The 19068-nt window shown below is 39.3% G+C and overlaps 1 protein-coding gene across 46 annotated transcripts in view; it reads right to left on the bottom strand.

The window, feature by feature from the left end:
* LOC115434544 (neurexin-1a) overlaps positions 1 to 19068 on the bottom strand; it is a 283978-nt gene that overhangs the window by 96798 nt on the left and 168112 nt on the right. The window contains exon 1 of one of the 46 annotated variants that reach the window (XM_030156572.1): positions 7766 to 8847. The exons of 43 other annotated variants lie outside the window; for them this stretch is intronic. In XM_030156572.1, coding sequence (XP_030012432.1) covers positions 7766 to 8012 — 247 coding nt within the window. In that variant the 5' untranslated portion in view covers positions 8013 to 8847. Of the gene's footprint in view, positions 1 to 7154; positions 7305 to 7765; positions 8848 to 19068 lie in introns of those variants that run through there. 2 more of the 46 variants (XM_030156573.1, XM_030156574.1) reach the window with 2 other exon arrangements.

The following is a 19068-nucleotide window of genomic DNA, read 5'->3' as shown; positions in this document are numbered from 1 at the left end:
TGGTAGAATCAACCACAAATACTACGCTTTACTGAACATACTCCTACTTTACTACTACTCAAAAGTCTATGCAGGACCTATAAAAACACAAAAGGCTTTCTCTGAGAAAATGCTTCCATAATACTATACATCCACATTACTAAAACTACATTCTATGGGGAAAAGGGTAAAAATATTATTCCCATCATTTTTTTTTTTTTTTTTTTACAGATCAGTGTTCAACCGAAGGCGATGTACATGTGCAGAATATAGTTCAAAGGCGGAGAATGAAAAGTTCTTCAAAAACATGCAGTCTATGTGCAACACAGTGTATTTGGTACCCACAATGCACTGTGCACTATTGTGATGGTTTTCATAAAACATGCAATCAACTTTTTTGCTGGGAGAAGAATTTAAAGCACAAGATTTGTATGTTAAGGCATAAAATTACTGCACAATCATTCAAATTGCAACTACCATCATTGAGAAAGGCTACACTTTTTTTCCTTTAGTTTTTTTCTTTTTTCCCAAGTATTTTTGTGCGTTTGAGTTGAAAAAAGTATACCTTGAAAATGATCAGTACTCTTACAAATGTAAATGTTGTTTACAATATTTACAGTATCACTTTCTTTTTAATGAATGAATGAATGAATGAATGAATGATTGTTTTTGGTTTGCACAGTAATCACCACACACAGTACCACAACCACAATAAACAAAAAAAAAAAACAAACAGGAATTGGCTGGAAGCAAAATCTTATTTTTTGCCTATCCTTTTCACCTGACACACTGCTTACATTAAATTAAATATGTACATAGTTTTTTTTAACCAAACTGAGTAATAATTAATAATATATAAACATGATAATTACATTTTTAGTTGGACTCTCAGAAGTTTTAATAATGTGTCTAACTGTCACATTGTCCCTACATGACACTGCTTCATTTTCACCACTTGCTTCTTTTGTAAGCCATACCCAGGAGACAACAAGCGATGCCTTGGCCTTAATTGCAGGATTAAACATCTGCTTTGCTTATTACCGAGTAGCCTCACTTTATAAGTAAGCCTTCACTAAGTGGAGAAGTATTATTTAATTAGCCTCATGTCTAATGGAAATAATACAATAAAAAGAGTCTGGAAGATCAGGTAAAAAAATAAAGCAGTCTTTTACAGTTTGTGTAACTGCTGTACAGTCTGTATGTGTGGAATATGTTCATGCACTGAGATGTGTGTAAGAGGGACCTCAGTCATTTCCTACTGCATTTTATATACAGCACGACGCTCTTCCTCCTACTTATCAACAGGCGATGTAGGAGCCCCACAGGAGGGCTGTAGCATCCTCTTCCTCACACTGACGCCACGTACCTACCAGCAAGTAAAATATATAAAGGAGGGGAAAAAAAAGAAATGTGCGTGGGTATGCATTGTATTTCCACACCATGTTGCAAAATATATGCTAATATTAGCTTGCACTTAGGTGTTAGGCAGGCGTGTTTTTATCAGTCCTTGCCAGCAGGCCTGAGGCTCTAAGAGATGGAAGGAGCAATGAGGAAGGTGAAATCCCACACAATCCTATTAGAGTGGATTAGGGGGCAGCTTTCTTTCTGTTGCCACTCTGCTGCAGGTGAGCAATTGTAAATTGTAGAAAAAAATAGTTATGACATGGTTGATTCTTATTGAGGCCTCCTATTGTTACACAGGGCAGCCATTCATTCTTCAACCTTTTATATTTTATTGAAACTGTCATTAAGCCAACATACATGATATTAAAGTTGTTAGGTAATGATTTGTAAGGTAAGAATAATTATAACGCTGTCAATCAAACCACCCACACAGAGGAGCTCGAGGATAAAGTTCTTTTTTTTTTTTCCCTCCCAAAACAGCCGTGAAATTTAAGTAGAAGCTCATTATCGATCGGATGATCAATGGCAATCATACATTTTCGTCCTCTGCAAGCTGGCTGACACGGAAACCCATCCTCTCTGGCCTCCCTTGTGGTTGAGGTTATTGGGCCGTAAAGACAGAAAGATTTTATCCTCTATCCTCCGTTTTTCCTCCATTGACCTTTCCTAGCACCAATTAATCCGTCAGTACTGATGACAGCTGTACATATGGGCGCTTATATTTTTATACCCTCAACGTGCATAGTTGTTTTTTTTTTTTCTTTATGAGCTGTTTTAAATTAAAGCCAATGATATACAACACTATACAAGAGGAACATTTCCCATGTGTAAATTTGCATATCACTCCAACTGCACTTGCACTTTTTGGTTTTGACAATGATTCAAAGTGATCAAAGAGATGAAAGATGATTTGGGAAAGTGCTGCTCTATGTGTGTGCAGTAAGCTTGTGTGCATTTGTGAGTGAATGTGCATAAGTGTGTATTTACAGGCTTGACTGGCAGAGAGATAGCTACTGCCTCATTATGATGACAGAGAATGAGGCTTCTTCGGGGTGACTGAACTCAATTCAGATTAGATAAAAAAAAAAAAAAAAGTAGGCTTTTGCATTCTTGATCTTCTCTTTATTTTTTTCCAATTTCTTTATTTTTTTGCCTTTTCTTATGCTCCTCCCCTGGGAAATGGCAAGTCAATCAGAACGGACTGCTGAAATCTATTTAAGCTCATTTCATTAGTATCTTTAACATCATGACCAGCAAAGTCCTAACAGTTTTAAAATAGATATTTAGTTTTTCACCAGCTAACCTGGAATCTTATTTTCTGTACTCGTTATCAATAGTCACTTTTCCATTGGACATCTGCACAAAACTTTAACGATATTTACTAAATGTCGAAAAAACAGAAGTGCGTAATATTGTTTTTTCCATTAAATCACAAATGCAATGATTTGTTTATTTATTGTTGTGAGATGACACGAGAAATCATTCCATAAATATGGCGATGAACGTAAATATGGTGTTGATTTCCAGATATATTCATTATTATTATATATTAGCTCTCTATCTCGCACTAAATTTAAAAAAATGATTGGGTTTCCTGGTGTGTCAACACATACCATGACATGTTTCTTCTTCTTCTTCACGTGTTGTAACGTACGTCAACATCCAGGTTTTTAATTCACCCGATTCTAGTTGCGAAAAAAGGTCTTTCCATTGCAGTTTTGCATGATATACCATTTACGTTACACCCGAAAAACCACCTCTTGCCAGCGCAAAAAACTTTTAATGGAAAAATGAAACTTTTGGTGAAATTGTTGTTTTTCCATTAGGTATATTTTTATGTGTTAGTTATATTTGTGCAATTTGAGGGTCAATGGAAAAGTGACTATTGTTAAAGCCTATTCCTGCAGATATGTTTCTCATACTCCTCTTATTGCTATTCCTGATATCTACTTTTTCAAATTTTCCTCATAAATGTGATCATAAAAACTATTCTCTTTGATCCAAAAAATAAAAAGAAAGTGACAGCATTTGGTGTAGTCTGTCACTGTTTCAGATTAAATAAATGAGTTGAAATACACAGTTGTATTTTAAAGGTTTACTACACTGACCTGTACTAGTGAATGCCTTTCTATCTTTATTTATTTATTTATTTATTTATTTTACCTGTTGTTGCTCACGATATCTTACCAGTCTTTTCATTGCCATTGTACATTACAGACATTTATAACTTCTCTTTCCATTTGTTCATAAAAGTGACATGTTTTCTCATAATAAATAAGTGTTAGATACACTATGTCCCTGTATCTCTCATATTCTTTTGAGTGGTCTTATGTAATTGCTTGTTGTTTAAACAACAAGTGAAAGCATTTGGTGCAGTCTGTCACCGTCAAGAGTTAAATGATTGTGTTAACCATGCCATTGTGCTTTGGAGGATTAACAGCTGTGTGAGTGTGAAATCAACACTGCACATGAAAAAAAAAATGTTCAGTTTGCTATGCAACAGTTTTCTTCTGTTGCAGGCATCAACCAGACAACTTATTATTTGAAGTAATTTTTTTTAAAATTACCTTCTGAGAAAGAAAGCCAGAGGTGTAAACAGACAGATGGACAAGAAATAAGGAGATGGCAGAGGAGATGGTGCTGTTGATGATGATTCAGTAAGTGCCTTATGGGTAAAGCGTTGCCTGACTCAAACTGATCCAAGACCTATGCATGTAAGGGGCACAAACACCCCCTTGAGTCAAAGCAGGGGGCCGTTTTTTTCTCTCTTTTTCCCTGTCTTCCAAGTCTCTAATCCGAAACCGGACACATTACTCAGCTGACCCCTCACTGCCCACCGCACGCACAGTCAGGTCTCATTTCCTTTCATGCCAACCATTGCCTGGTCACCACCGAAACCACACAGACCACTGCAGGCGTAAAAGTCTGCCCACTCTGTCTGCTTGGATGGGCTCTATAGACCAGCACGGGGGCTGGGGGTGGGTTAGGCACAGTGGGCAGGAGGAGATGAAGGTGCACAGAATAGCAAGACAGAAAGCAGTGTGGAAGAGGAAAAAGAGCAAGTGCATATCATAAGACGACGTGTAGGTTAAAGACCTAAACCACAACAAATTTAAAGAGGGTGTTTGCGTTCTTACACATCAGAGGAAGAGGAGAATGAAACGGCTGCTGTGTTCACTCTCGTATTCGTGGGTCAATAACTGCCTATGCTCCCTCTAGAGCAGAGGAACATGTACTCAGATTCTTATCAGGGCAGCTATCATCTCCGCTGCCTCACAGAAGCAGAGATACTGTCATCCTCACACTATCGCAGAATGACATCAACTCCGAGACATGGGAGTAATTATATTATACAAGCCCGCAACAAACCGGCAGCAAGGCAACATCAGAGACCATCCGCTTGCTCCCTCCTCTGTCCTCTTTTCCTTTTCTCTGTCTCTCTACTTTCTCTATAGTAAATGTTCGGCTGTTTTTTCTTTTGTTTCTTCCATCTTTCTTTTGCATTTTTTTTTTCCCTCCTCCCTCATCTCTTCTCTGCAGCAGTGCCAACATAGACGAGCTCTGTCTCTAATCCATTCAGCTATTAGCTGTGAAGGTGGAGAGCTTTAAAATTGATTCTAATCACTTAAATTGCTTTGCTGACTTTGATCAAACCACCAAGTTTTTAAAATACAAAAGCCACTTATGCAGCAGACGGTGAAGCAGGTGAAGGGAAGGTTTTTCCTTTTTTTCCCCCTTTTTTCAGACATGTTAACTGTATCAGACACTTAACATGTGCCTAGACCTTGATTTCCTACTACTAAACATCTGGGAGGACAGAATAAGCTAGCAAAAACACCGAAAGTGCAGTATAGCTTAGATAAAAAGGCACTGCTGAGGCATCATAGATCACTATCTTAGGCATTTCCCAGCAGAAGTGAGAACCAGTCAATGTAATGGAATCCACACACACACAAACACACACACACAGACAAACAAACACACAAAAATAAAAGCAGCTTCCCCATTAACCACTGGAAAGACTCATTGTTTTAACTAAAATGCTTTTCCGGTTGGTCTGATCATCTATCTGGTCTCAATAGATAAGAACAGCACGTACAGAAGAAAATATGATAACCTAGTTATCCTGCATATCGAGTATCATATCCATCTCTGGGAAAAGAAGACTATCACCTCTGGGAGTCTATTGATGATGAATGGTATGTCTGCTACTCAGAGTTGATACTGTCTGAACCTCATTACTGTTAGCCCTAAACAAACAATGCATCACACTCCAACTCAATTTCATACATCCTGACCATGGTAATTTTCTCCTACTTTCCACATAAATCAATGACAGACATACAACTTCAACCCAAAGGAAACAAAGGCCAGTTTCTCTTACACTATGCTGGTACATATTAAGTAGTGTGTCTATTCCTGTGAAAACATCCCATATGAATTTCGTGCTCACAGAAAGAACATGTGAATGGATTGCCCACTGTAGAGTGTTTGCATATATCTGCATATTTAGTTAGAAAAAGTGCATTTCATGTAATAGAGATAGTGGCTATTTGCATATAGAACAACCTGTCAGCCATCAGTTAGTTTTGTTAAGTCTAATCACTTCAGACTATGTCATATGCACAGTGAGTATAATAGTTAAAGACAGGTACAGTTACATAAGTATTCCAACTAGGATCAGCTTTGAATATCAACATTTACACCAATAAGAATACGAGACATTATGGGGTGTGGGAGAGAAAGAGTGGGAGACAAATAGGTAGGAGAACTAAACAAAAGGTGTGATTATGTTTCTTGTCCACAAAATATGGAGAAAATGATCCTGTGAAAAATACAGTAGGGCTCGTACATTTGTGATAAGACAGAAAAAGAAATGAATAGCTGTGTATGTTTAATTGCTGGAGAGAACAGACACCCCATGTAAGGAACAAGCCCCATGAAAATTAAACCAATTGCAGCACAGCTAAGACAACAGCACTGGGGCTCTACAGCAGCAGGCTTTGTCCTGGAGCCAGGTACCATGTTGAACAGCATGTCTCCCATTTTGCATTCATGCACCCTCTGTGCGCTGATCAACCAAAAATTTAATCATGTTACTGGGAAAGCTTTTCTTCTTTCTTTCTTCAAGCTCTCTCAATAGCACAGAGGCAGTTACGATAACTAAGATATTATGTCGTGGAATCTGGCTGAAAGCACCACATGCCCTCCAGGTCCTCAGGGAGAGCAGGGGGGCGAGCTAAGCGCTGTCCATTCCAGACAGGTCACAGCAGAGTGGCCTAATTGCCTCTCTTGTTGTCTCAGTAGGGCAGCAAGCCTCCCATCTCCCTCATCATTGCTGAAGACCACTGACTCTCTTGTTCATACAGGTCTAACTCTGCCCTGTGATCCAGACCCCACTCTTGTTTCTGAGCTGTTCCTGTGCCCGATAAACACAGACTAAAAGCCAGTACTGTCCAGTAATAACGTAACTGCTTTTATCAATTTTACAACTAAATTTTACCATTTGAGGCTTTGCTGTCTAAATTTAACACACTCTTTAATATAGTCTACTCAAAAATGGAGGATAACTCAGCATTACGTCAGCGTTCCACTAGTAGTGATTACGTCACTCAAAAATGCTTGGGCAGGATGATGACTAAAGAAAGGGAGTATTTTAGTCTCTTAAGTATCATAATGTTTCAACTCTAAATATCAGCACCACTCAGAACTTCAGGTGAGATTGTCACAAGTGGAAAAAATGCACGAACAAAGCGAAAAATCACACTCACACAAACTGTAGAGATGAGTATACTGCAGTGGACCATCAATACTTATAGTGAGATTATACAATTCCATATCATTAAGTTATTTCTCTTTCATGATTCCCAACTCTTACTGCTCATACCATGAACCCTCTTGCTTCGCAGGGTAAGGAGGCCCCATGTACACAGCACGCTGGGCAAGGGCCAGGAGCGGCTCAACGCCCTGCAGCGATGGAGGCAACACATCTTTGTCTCTTCCAAACACCCAGGGGCAACATGGAGCGCCACAATGTTCTAATCCTGTCTAATCTGGACACAGTGGAGCATCTGGAGATAGGGATATGGCTAATCTCAGACATGGAGACAGAGGGCACTTTGCTGAGACTGAAAAAAGGGGGATGGATCTAAGCTAGACTTGCCATGTCTTATTTACAGGACTATGCACGTGCTTCATGGGAGAGAAGGTTTTTCAGAACATAACAGTATGCTGTATGCTTAATACTGCAAGCCTGGATCTGCAGTGATGCACCATTAGCTGAAATATGACTGGTCAAAGTTATCAGAAGTCTATCTAAAAACTGCCCAGAACTATGGTACTGTACAGAGCATACTGTATAGTCACATAAGATAATACTTACTGTGCCCTGCTCTTAGGGATGCAGGTGATCTGTGGATGGCAATAGGCACAATATGGTGACGCTTGTTTCCATGGGAGAGGTGAATGTGATGGAGGCTCTCCACAGAACCTGGTTCTGACCCTGCCACTAAGCCCAGGGCCAGGGCAGTGATCCACAAGGCCAGGTGGGTGAGTGAAGCTGAATTCCGGTTTGGGGGTTCTGCTACAGGCCTCAGGGGGAAAAACTGTGTCCTCCAGCCTCCAACCATCTTCCCTGAGTGGCCAGATGAGGCTTCAGATCAAGGTGGAACTTCAGTGAGCCCTACAGCCCATACTTCTCACCCTGCTAAATCTCACTATGCCCACAGACACTTGCACAGATCCACAGAGGGGAAAAAAGCAAAAGGGACACCACACAAAATGTCGGTTGTGCTAAAAAAGGCTTTTTTTTCTCCTAGTCTCCACCAGTTTAGAAAATCCACAGCAGCACCCAGGGAGGCACGAAAGTATCGTAAATCATCATAGAAAAACAATCAAAAACATTCACTCAAGAAATAAGGGCAATTTCAAACAGCAATGGAGAAATCCCAGCTTGCTCCAATTCCCCCTAGTTCCCTTTTTCTCTCTGTTTCTCTTTTTCTTCCTCTTTTTATCTCTCATAGAATTAGACACATCTTCCCTTGAAAAAACTGTTAATATTCCAAAAAAGAAAAAAAAAAATGCAATTGCCAGTAGAATATGAAAGCCGAGTTGAAAAGAGATCAATAGCACCTTTACAAAGTGCTTTTCTTCAGAAAACCAAAACAGACATTCTGAGTTTCCCTCCTTCTCCTCCTCCAGGGGTCTCAAAAGATGTCCAGAGGAATGGGACCATAGTTAAATCCGAGTCTCATTTACATGTGTCGGACAGCTGCAGCAGCACGCAGGAGACGGCGTGATTGCACCTGTAAGTTGTGCCAAGTCGTGCAGCCGTTCCCCATCTAGAGATCTATGCTCTCAATGAGACCAAGCGATAGCAACAGCACCTGAGAGAGCAGCCTTGGGCAGGAACACACACTCACACACAGGCAGCATCGGCAGCGCCGTTCCAGAAGATGTGCGCAAGAGGAAGAGGGGAAAGAGGAGGAGGAGAAGGAGGAGGAGGACGGAGGGAGGGGGAGCCTCAACAGCCAGCCAGGAAGCAGGAGGGAGAGTGGCTATGCAAATGGGCAGCATTCACAGAGCGAATCACTGGAGCCTGAGTGCATTGCAGAGGAAGAGCCTATTTAGGCAGAATAGCGGGAATTGAAGCTATGTCCCCCAGCCCTGATTCCTTTCACAACCCCTCTTTACTCTCCCTGTTGTGTCTTTTCAATCCACTCTCCTGTGTGGACAGCCATAAACAGTAAAAGGAAAAGAGAACGCAAACATCAGTGTAGGATAAGCTAGACTCATCGCTTCTAGTTTTAACATCTCCAGATTTCTTCTCTTCCTCCCTTTTTATTTTTTTCCTCGTTTTCTTTTCTTCTTTGTAAAATTAAGAAAGTTGTATGATAAAGATCCAGAGGACATAAAGGACTGATACCCAGAGGTCCAACTCAATCCTGCTCCCTCCATTTCTTACAGATAATTTTTTTTAAAACAGCTTATCAACAAACTGAATTCTGCAGTCTCTCGTTAGCAAGATTTCAGAAGAGTGATGATGCTGCATCTCACACGGACAACTTTCTCTCACTCTCTCTCCCCCTCACAAATGTATGAACACATGCACATGCATCCACACACACACTCACACACACACACACTCACACACAAACACACACACATTCACACACACACATACAAAGCATGCACAGTGCCAGAGCAGGCAGTTGAGCACTGTCCACAGAGAGGGTGCTGAATCCGAGCAAGTCTGCTTCGCCTGCTAATAAAAGACCATTTCTCACAAGAGAGGGAATGCTGATCGCAGCCTCAGTGTGCAGCACGGGTTACAGGAATATAGAGAACATATGGACATAAAAGCCCTGCTGATAAACACATTCCGGTTCAGCTGGGAAGTGTGCTCAGTGTTCAAAGTTCAGGACTGGAGAGCACTAGGCTCAGCTGCAGTGTGCCTGCCTCTGTTTGCACACTGGCCATTCAACATCCTCCCCTTGGAAACACAGTGTTCTAAGCTGGATGAAAAAAAAAAAATGTAAGCACTGCTGAGCTGATCTTTACGGTTTACAGGGAATACACAGGCATTTCATGGCCAAAGAAAACCAACTTAGCCAGCGTGACACAGAGGATAATGTGTCCTTTTCCATTTTCTTTCTCACATGGCTGTTCATGTGAAGACAATGAACGGAGCTTCGAGGAAAACTAGAGGCATTTAAATGTACATTAATGATGAACAAATCACTTGATCCATTTACCAAGCCCAAATACATAAAAGCCATTAGAATTAGGACTCAATTTGGTTGCTGCAGGCTGAATGTACATTTCCCACACCAAAAAAAAAAAAAAAAAAGTGGATGCATCTCAAAATAAACACTACACTCAGTCAGCAACTACTGTTGTTCTCACCTTGTAGAATCTTAATAACTCGGTGCAGCCACCTGGTGCTAAAAAGTCAGCAGCATGGAACCAGTGCTCTGTTCTCATTTGCAATGGTGAAAAGGAATGTTCTTGCTGAATGTGTTTACACTTTTATAATTATCAGCAGTGCAATCTGCATAATTACACCTAATAAGGCAATCTATCAGGGCTGCTTGCCAAGGACAACAACCTGACTTACAATGTCCTCAGAAGCAAACTTGCAAAGAAACAAAATAAGATCTTAAATTGCAATGCTTTTCTTTGGAGTAAACAAAAGTGTAATGAGTGCAACATTATCACAGCGGTGGAAATGCAGTGTTGGTATGCATCACCTAAAGTTAATGACATCAGCAGTGAGCCGATACCTTTATCAGGTTTGTCATTAGTTACTTGTTCATTTGTGCCCCCAAGTGGCAAAAGTGTGAAATGCACTAAACGTCTGCATGTTTATTACAAGACGAGCTATTAATGTTTGATACATCCACTAAAACAGAAAATGTCATCTATTAAACAGGACTAAATATTACAACTGCTGATGAAAATGCATAAAATCTCTCTGAGTTTTCAGTCTATTAAAGAAGACATTCAGAAGTGAACAGACGACACATGTGATAACAAACTTATCAATTCATATAAGACCACCTTTTACACCACAGTCTTCAGCAGGTTGCACCAATCATTTCTTGTGACAAATTGGCTGAGTGAAGGATGAAAAGCACAGAGGCAGACGGCGTGTATACAGCTTTAGGGAAAACATTCCTTCTGCCACTACAAAAGCAAACACCTGGGACCAAGACCCAAACTAATTTCTACACAGTTACAGATCTCAGGCGGTTTAACCAGATGATTGCAAAGTGTTGGCTACAAAATGAGAAAATCCGCTCCCCAAGTAAACTTTAAAAGAATTTTTGATTTCTGCTTGCGTTCCTACTCTTGTTCCTGTTGGTGAGATGTCTTCTTGACAGAGAGCCAAAAACAGCTCGTCTTTGTTTCCATTTAAGACCCAAAGGATGGTGAAACTCTCTGATGCATGTGATACTTTGAGCATGTATCCCCTTTTAAATCTACAATTTTCCATTTCTTTTTAAGGTAAGAATGATAAACTTGCCACTGAGAGTTATCTGAAAAGCAAGAGGGAAGAAAGGGAAAAATCTGTTGAAAAGTCTGGGTGACTTTCCCCTCCCAAACTAAATGATGAGAAATTGGTCTTAGGTGTAATAGTCCCTTGGAGAGCACAAGCGTATAAAGGACAAGAGTTTCTGTTACTCACTTAAGATTGCAACCACAGTGCAGTGCAGTGAGCTGATGAGATGATTTTGGAGGACTGGAGAAATAGTGGAAAGAGAGGAGCTGATGGGTGGTCTAAGAGTACCTGACCTGACATGAGTACAGCCTTTAAATCAGTTAAAGGGCCATCAGACCACTTCTCATCACGTATGAAGAGATTCTTTAGAGAGCTACAGAACTGAATGTAGCAGCAATGTGTATCCTCTTAAACAACCTTTTATATTTATGCATTACATTGATGTATTATTTCATAAAAAAAAGGAATCTGTTTATATGCAGTTCTTTAAAACAGGTGCTGTTTGGTGTATCAGATGCTACTGTTGCCTCAGAGGACATCAAGCTTACAGGCCAAGTCATGCATGAACCGGGTATACCTGTTGTGCACTGAAGTGACACATCTGTGTCAAACACTCCAACATATGTGCCCCTGCGAACAAGTAAGCTTGTCTGGAGGCTTTTATCTCTAGGGTATACAGTGCAGATATACTATACTATATCAGTGAGCATGATGTGTTGACAACCAGATAAAATCCTCTACCGAGTCCTAAACTTCATCAACTGTCTATCTGCTGATTTAATGGCTCCGAATATACGGTGGTAGCAGTGTGAGACAAAAGAACCGCTGAGTGAAAGAATAGTCCCAGTCTGTTGTACACAGCTTTTAAAGATGTACTGTATAAAGTGTCACCTTTTCATTACAAAGCCATAGATTTTCAGTTCTAACATTGCTCTAATACACTGACATATAATATTAAACCTGAGCTCTTTATACAACTGAGTGAGTGCATTCTGCAAATATCAAATGTGTCATTACTCATCCAAACATGTTCCACATGCACTACAGAGGGAGACAGAGGAGTGCACAATGCACTGATGCTAATGTGTGCAAGTGTACAGGAATAGAAACGCAGCGCTGTCTTAGTCATTCTAAAATGTGACATGATAAGAACAGACAGATACATGGAGTCAACGCTCAATACAAACACACAGGCTGTACAGTATTTCAACACAGACGGAGGCAAAAGTGTCAATACTATTTGTGTTAGCTAAGGATGTTACGTCAGTATGCTTGTGTGTCAAAATACTCTACTGTATCAAATTGTGTAAAGAAGTAAAGCCTGACCTCCGCAGGTTAAAAAGCTATTGACTTTTTCTTCAGTTCATCCACACATCAGCTCTCATGCTGCAGAGTCCTGTGGGCTTCAATTATCACCAGAGGCATGACTACCCTCCTCATTAATTCATTAGTTCTTTCTACGAATGTTTATCTCTCATGCATGGGCTGACATCACACAGTCGATGATAATATTAAAGAAATAGAGCATACATGCATGTAAGCTACGAAAAATCAGCTGCACAAACATCTAATGTCCCTGTTTATGTAAAATGCAGCAACTCTTATCCACTGCATAGAGATGCTCTGCACACACTGTTCATTATGCAAGCTGTGAAGACTACATAAATAACACCACTCAAGCTGATAAAAGAGCCCACTAATAGGAAATAATGCACATTTAGTGTTGTAAAATCAAATCAGCAAATGGCAGCGCATGGTCCTGTAATGGAATGACTTCATTTTCACTTTGAGCAAAACAAAGAAACAAAAAACTCAATTCTCTTTCCTACTCACTCTAATTTTGTCTCAAATGACTCAGACATTATAATTAATGTAATGAAGCTACTTAATGAAGTTCAAAAAGCTCGTTAAAAAACACAGTTTTGATAGTGTTAATAGTGAAAGTTTGTTAGCTCTTTCTGTTTACATAATGCACCAGTTTCGTCTTGAGTATGCTGGTTTCAGGGAGTGGTGCTATCTTATGAGTAATACATAAATATGTAGCTATAACATATTCATCCTAATGCAGCGACTGCTCTACACAGCCATTTATCATCATAAAAGAACAGCGACACGGTTATAGTAAAATAATGCTACTGTTTCTTTGTGCTTCTTTAAAATAAGCATTCAGCATGTACTCGTGAGGTAAATACCTACACGCACATGTGAAAATAGTGCACATCTAATCCTATCCATTTCCAGGGATGGAGCTCATCCAAACCTATGAAAGATAAACACATGTTGTTTTTTTTTCATTGAACAGTGAATAGTTTGTATAGCCAATAGGTTTCTTTTGCTCTTTTCACTCATATGCTTCTCCTGGCGAGGTTTGCTGTAAAATCTGGCTGATGTGACCAACCGGCATTTTCCTTTTTCCTAATGCACAAGCGATGCCACAGCAGTGTTATTCATTTCCATAAATCCATTTAAACACATATTAAGAGCCTGCACAGAGGAAATAACATTCAAAAAACCTTCTACATGAGTACAAGTAAGAGTGTGTCTGTCTTGAGTGTTTGCGCATATGTATGTGCTCATGAGTGTCATTGTGTGGGTGTGTGTAAGTATGACAACGATGTGTTTACGAATGCATAAACCAAATCCTAACTGTCAGTGAGAGAGATAAAGGTCACAGGTCGGCAGCATTCTACAGGCTTTCTTTCTATCTCCTTTGACAGTTCCCAAGATGCAGTGGGCCAGTGGGGCACTGTGTCTGTCTCTGTCTGTCTGTCTCTCCTGAAATCCATCTCAAGTAGCTCACTTCTCTTTCAAGAGCGCTTCATCCTTAGCAAGTCAAGGACAGACCGTGTCTATCTTTATGAGTCTTTACTAACAAACCACTTCATGACACCGCAGCTAAATGGGACAACAGAAACAATCAGCTGAAAAAAATGCCTTTAAAAGCAAACGGCTGTCTGCCTTCTCTGTATGACTTTTATATTATTTTAACCTTTTAGAATAAACTACAAACTAAGCCAAAAAAAAAAACAAAAAAAAAAAACAAAAAAAAAAAACAAAAAAAAAAAACAACAATTGGTCTTCTTCAAACCTGTTCACCATTAGGAGTGGAATATAATTAAATACATGCATTTTGTTAATGTACATAAAATACAGGAAGTGAAAATTGTGGGCCAAAATGCTAGTACTTAAAAATCACACCTGTGTTCTATAGTTCTGTCACCTCTGAACTTTATGGTTTTACTGCAATAAAGAAGTTACTTACCCCGTACCTTCATTTCATCAATCTTTTTACTCAAGTATATCCTCCTGAAATCCAGCAATGCATCTTTGTCCTCTGTAGTGGACAAGTTTCACAGATTTATTTGAAAAAAAGCACCCTACTTTTAAATTAACTTTACTTTTTAAAAAAAATGTACACTGCAAAGGACATTCCGCTAAAAAAGATAAAAAGTCTGTAAAAAATAAAAATAAAAAAGAATCTGTTGCATCATGCTGCTTCCAATCACGGAAATTATTTAATGTAAAAAAAAAAAAAAAAAAAAACAGAAAATTAATTAACTGGGTCTCTAGAGGATATATAATTCTACTTAACTACATGATCATTAATTGTAAATGAGTAATATATGTTTTGCCACCTCTGTCCATCATATCCAACACAGTCATTGAACACTAGCTATTTTATCATCTGAAATGCACTTTAAGGTGTATTAATTTTCACTCACACATCTTGAATCTTTTTTCGGTATCACAACGTCATTCAAGACAAAATTATCTGATAAATGAGAAGAACACTCATGCAAAAATAGTGGGATGTGTCATCTCACCTAGCTCCCACCAAGTTTCTCACCAAGTTTTGCATCATCCGGACTCCACGCTGACAGACTTATTATAGTGGGCTGAGCGTTATCTTTGGATGGACTGCCTGATGAAGGGCCTTTTACTTTCAGGAAGGTTGTACTATATGTAAGGAGGTGTTGTGAATAAAAGCCACATTTGCAGACCACAATGTATCCAGCCAACATACATTGGCAGATCAAGCACAGTGAATTGATCTGCCACTTTATCCAACACCAATGCAGTAGCAGATCAATAGACTGTGCTATATCTGCAAGTGCATCCACCACCAATGCAGCGGCAGATATAGCAAACAGTATTGATCTACCACTGCATTGGTGTTGAATGCACTGTCATGGTACAATAAAGACTAGCTGTAAATCAACATCAAACAGAGCTTTGGTGACTTGACTGGTCCAGTAAGCTGTTGAAATGTTCACAGTGGAGTGAGGAGTGACCATTTCTAATCTATTAAATCACAAAAAGCTGAAGAAACATTTCTGTATTTTTGTTTTCTGTCATCCCTGCAGTTTATTTTTGTATTTGCTGCTGTCAACTGTGCATCCCCATAGTAGGATCAATAAAGTCGTATCTTATTTCATCTAAAGTTAACTTTAAAATTCAGGTAAGCTTGCCACATGCTAACTTTTTGCTGCCAATACAAGATCTGAAGTTGAACCCTAAACATTTTTTTTTTTTAAGTAGTCAGTTGTATTCCACCAGTGGGAATGGTTAAGGAAACACTATCCTGGAAAAAAAGCAAAACATTAAGAACTTACCAACCAAAGACTTTACATAGTGCTGTATTTCCTTCTGCTTCTTTGAAGATAATTGCGTGCTAACATAAGCTAGTATTTTTTTTTTTTTTCCCAGCATTGGCAGATAGGAAACTAGAAAAGCACTCAGAGAGCGCAGACCTCCCCCCAAATTTAATCATTTGTTCCTTGTGCCAGTATCAACATTTCCTGAAAATTTCATCAAAATCCTTCCTTAACTTTTTGAGTTATCTTGCTAATAGACAAACAAACACACACAAGCAGACAAACAAACCCCGATGAAAACATAACCTCTGCCGTTCCGTGGCGGAAGTAATTAGGGCAATGAGAAAAAGTATGGGTGGGACAGTGGTGCAGTTATTAGCACTATCGCCTCTGGCAATGACCATCTTGAGGAGTACGCAGTTCAGAAAATGGATGGATGGACGGACGGACGGATGGATGCAGACAAGGTATTCTAGTATCTATATTTGCATGTTGTTGACCTGTGTTGCCAGTCAAAGCTCCCTTGCTCTGCAACACAAATAGGACTACAGCTTTGCCACAGTCTCCATGGAGTCCATGTGGTGTCACTGAAATGAAAGGCAGAGCTTACTGCGGTTTACTGTTTGAACCTGGATATTTCTGCATTCACATGGCAATAGCACCTAATTCATGGTACAAGACTCTGAGGAATGGGGAGGCAGGAAGCCGTAATGCTGATCCGCTCACTATATGCAGAGGCATTCATGTCTAAGTAAAGGCTTGATAAATGGATGACCAATGGCCTAAAGCACATAATGCAATGTACATGTGCGATAAGTATGTCACATATAGAATGAACGAGGCAGCATGGTTAGATTGTCTGCTCAAGGTAGCCTTGCGGACTACTGCATTTATTCCCTGGTGCCTCTTGTGCTGGCTTCATACCACATCTATATTCCTGTCTGTCAAATGCATTCCTCACACTCCATTATATCAGAAATTGTACTGGTGCTGCTACAACTAGTTTATGGGAATAGACCTTTAATCATAGAAAGTCTGATACTCTTGCAATCAATATTTCTGACACTTCTGTACAGGGTGTTCTAGATAGAGTGGGCTAGGAAGAGTTCCAGTGATATGTTCTGGTTAGTAGTGGGTGTTGGCCTACAATGCCAAAGCAGTAGCTTTCAAGCTTTGTGAGCTTTAAGCAAGATTCTTTGCTAAATCACTCACTCAGGACAGCTCTGCATCCGACACTGACTTTGACAAAGACAGTGACTGATCTGTGTGTGCTCTTTACCCTTGCTGTTCTTTCAGAAGCATGTCAGTAGCACCATAAATAAAATGATTTTTTTTTTTTGCATAAAAACTGTCAGGTCAAGGACAATTCGAAGACCCAGCTTCTGTTGACCTCCTCGTGATGGGTGTTTGCATTGTCTAAGCCTTTTGCACATATCTTCAATATTAACCTAGAGCACACAGCTATGCTCAGACATACCAAGCAGTTGTTTGTTTGCTTCAGAGACCAGCTTCTAAGTACAAGAAGAGCTTGTGCGATGGCTTTATGGTATGTTTACTTTTAAGTGGATCAAACTGTTTCTCTTCTTATACTATTGGTACTGTATAAGTCTCATTGTGTATGACAACAGCAGCTTTGACACAGTCATAAATCCTGAGTTCTTTGCCAGGTTATGCTTAATTTCTGAATTCAAAGTAGTAACAGTTCTGGAAAACAAAAGGCAGTTGGCTATGTTGGTGCTTGAGCATCACATGTTGGTACTGCTCATTGTTTTATGAGGTATTTTGATAATTTACTTAAATAAATAAAACATATTCAAGTAAAACTTTTGTATTTAATTATTACTCAAGTAAAAGTATGTTAGCATTTTCATCAAAGTCTGCGTGAAGTAGAGAAGTGAAAGTTGTCATTAAACAGTGATGTGTTACTGTTGTATTAATGTCTGTGTCATACTTCATTCCTGGTGACTTAAGGTGGAGCTAATTTTAACAACTTTAATTTCTCTTAGGTACTTGGGTCACCGGTGTCTGGGAAAGACATATCTCTAAAAAAAGTAATTTTACAGTCAACATTTCATGAGCTCAGTAAATAATCCTGTTTTCAGCTTTCTGATAATGAATTTTCCAGCTTTTTTTTTTTTTTAATATGATTTTGCAAGTTATCATAAAAGCAACACATTTGGAGAATTTCACCAGACAGGAAATAAATGAAACTTCTGGACACATGTAGTAGGGTAAAATTATAAAAACGACTTGGTTAAAAGTAATTTGTGGCATTCCACCTCTGTGAATTATTAAGGATTCAATTCAAGCAAACAACAAGAAAAAACAATAAACTTTATAACCTACGACATTACACAGTGCTGTATTTCCTCCTGCTCCTTTGAAACTAAATTGAATACCAGCTTCAGTTTGACAATAATTTTGTATCAACACTAGCACATAGTAGATTAGAGCCATGCTAAGCATTTGGATGCTATTGATTTGTGTTGCTACAAGGTCCCCTGCATTGCAAAAGACATAGTGCTACAATATTGTGATGCGTTACCATCAGATAAAAAAGAACAGAACCTTCTGCTGCAACTCCACAGAGCACACAGTGTGCCATTGAAATTAAAAGCACAGCTCACTGTAATCACATTGTTGATACATTGTTTAATCACAAACGCTGACACTAATAACAACACTACAACATGCAAATCTTGACACTTGAAAGGATTGTATGATTTTAATTCTGTTAGACGACTAAAGAGGGGTAGATCAAGTTCAGCAAACTTTGATTGCAAAGTTAATTACCCTCAGTCCCACTCGTCATTTGGCATGGTGTCAGCATGTTAATGTCACAGCTGGAGTTAGTGCAGCGGAGCAACGTTGGACTGATTCTAGATCTGTGGTCTTCTGAAACATTGACCTGCTGCTCCACAGGTTGCAGAAGAGATAATCAGTTTGTCATTAGGCCAACAGTGATGGAAACCCTGAGTATAAAAGGGCTTGACATGCTGAGAACTAAAGTTACTGTGTGTAATGAATTAATCTGGAAATTATAACAACAGACATGAGTAATTAATAATGTAAGTTAGTTAGGGAAATTGA

This window comes from Sphaeramia orbicularis, chromosome 15, assembly GCF_902148855.1.
Source record: "Sphaeramia orbicularis chromosome 15, fSphaOr1.1, whole genome shotgun sequence".
Classification (NCBI taxonomy): domain Eukaryota; kingdom Metazoa; phylum Chordata; class Actinopteri; order Kurtiformes; family Apogonidae; genus Sphaeramia; species Sphaeramia orbicularis.
The sequence above is the reverse complement of the archived record's forward strand: the minus strand, read 5'-3'. Positions and strand labels throughout refer to the sequence as shown.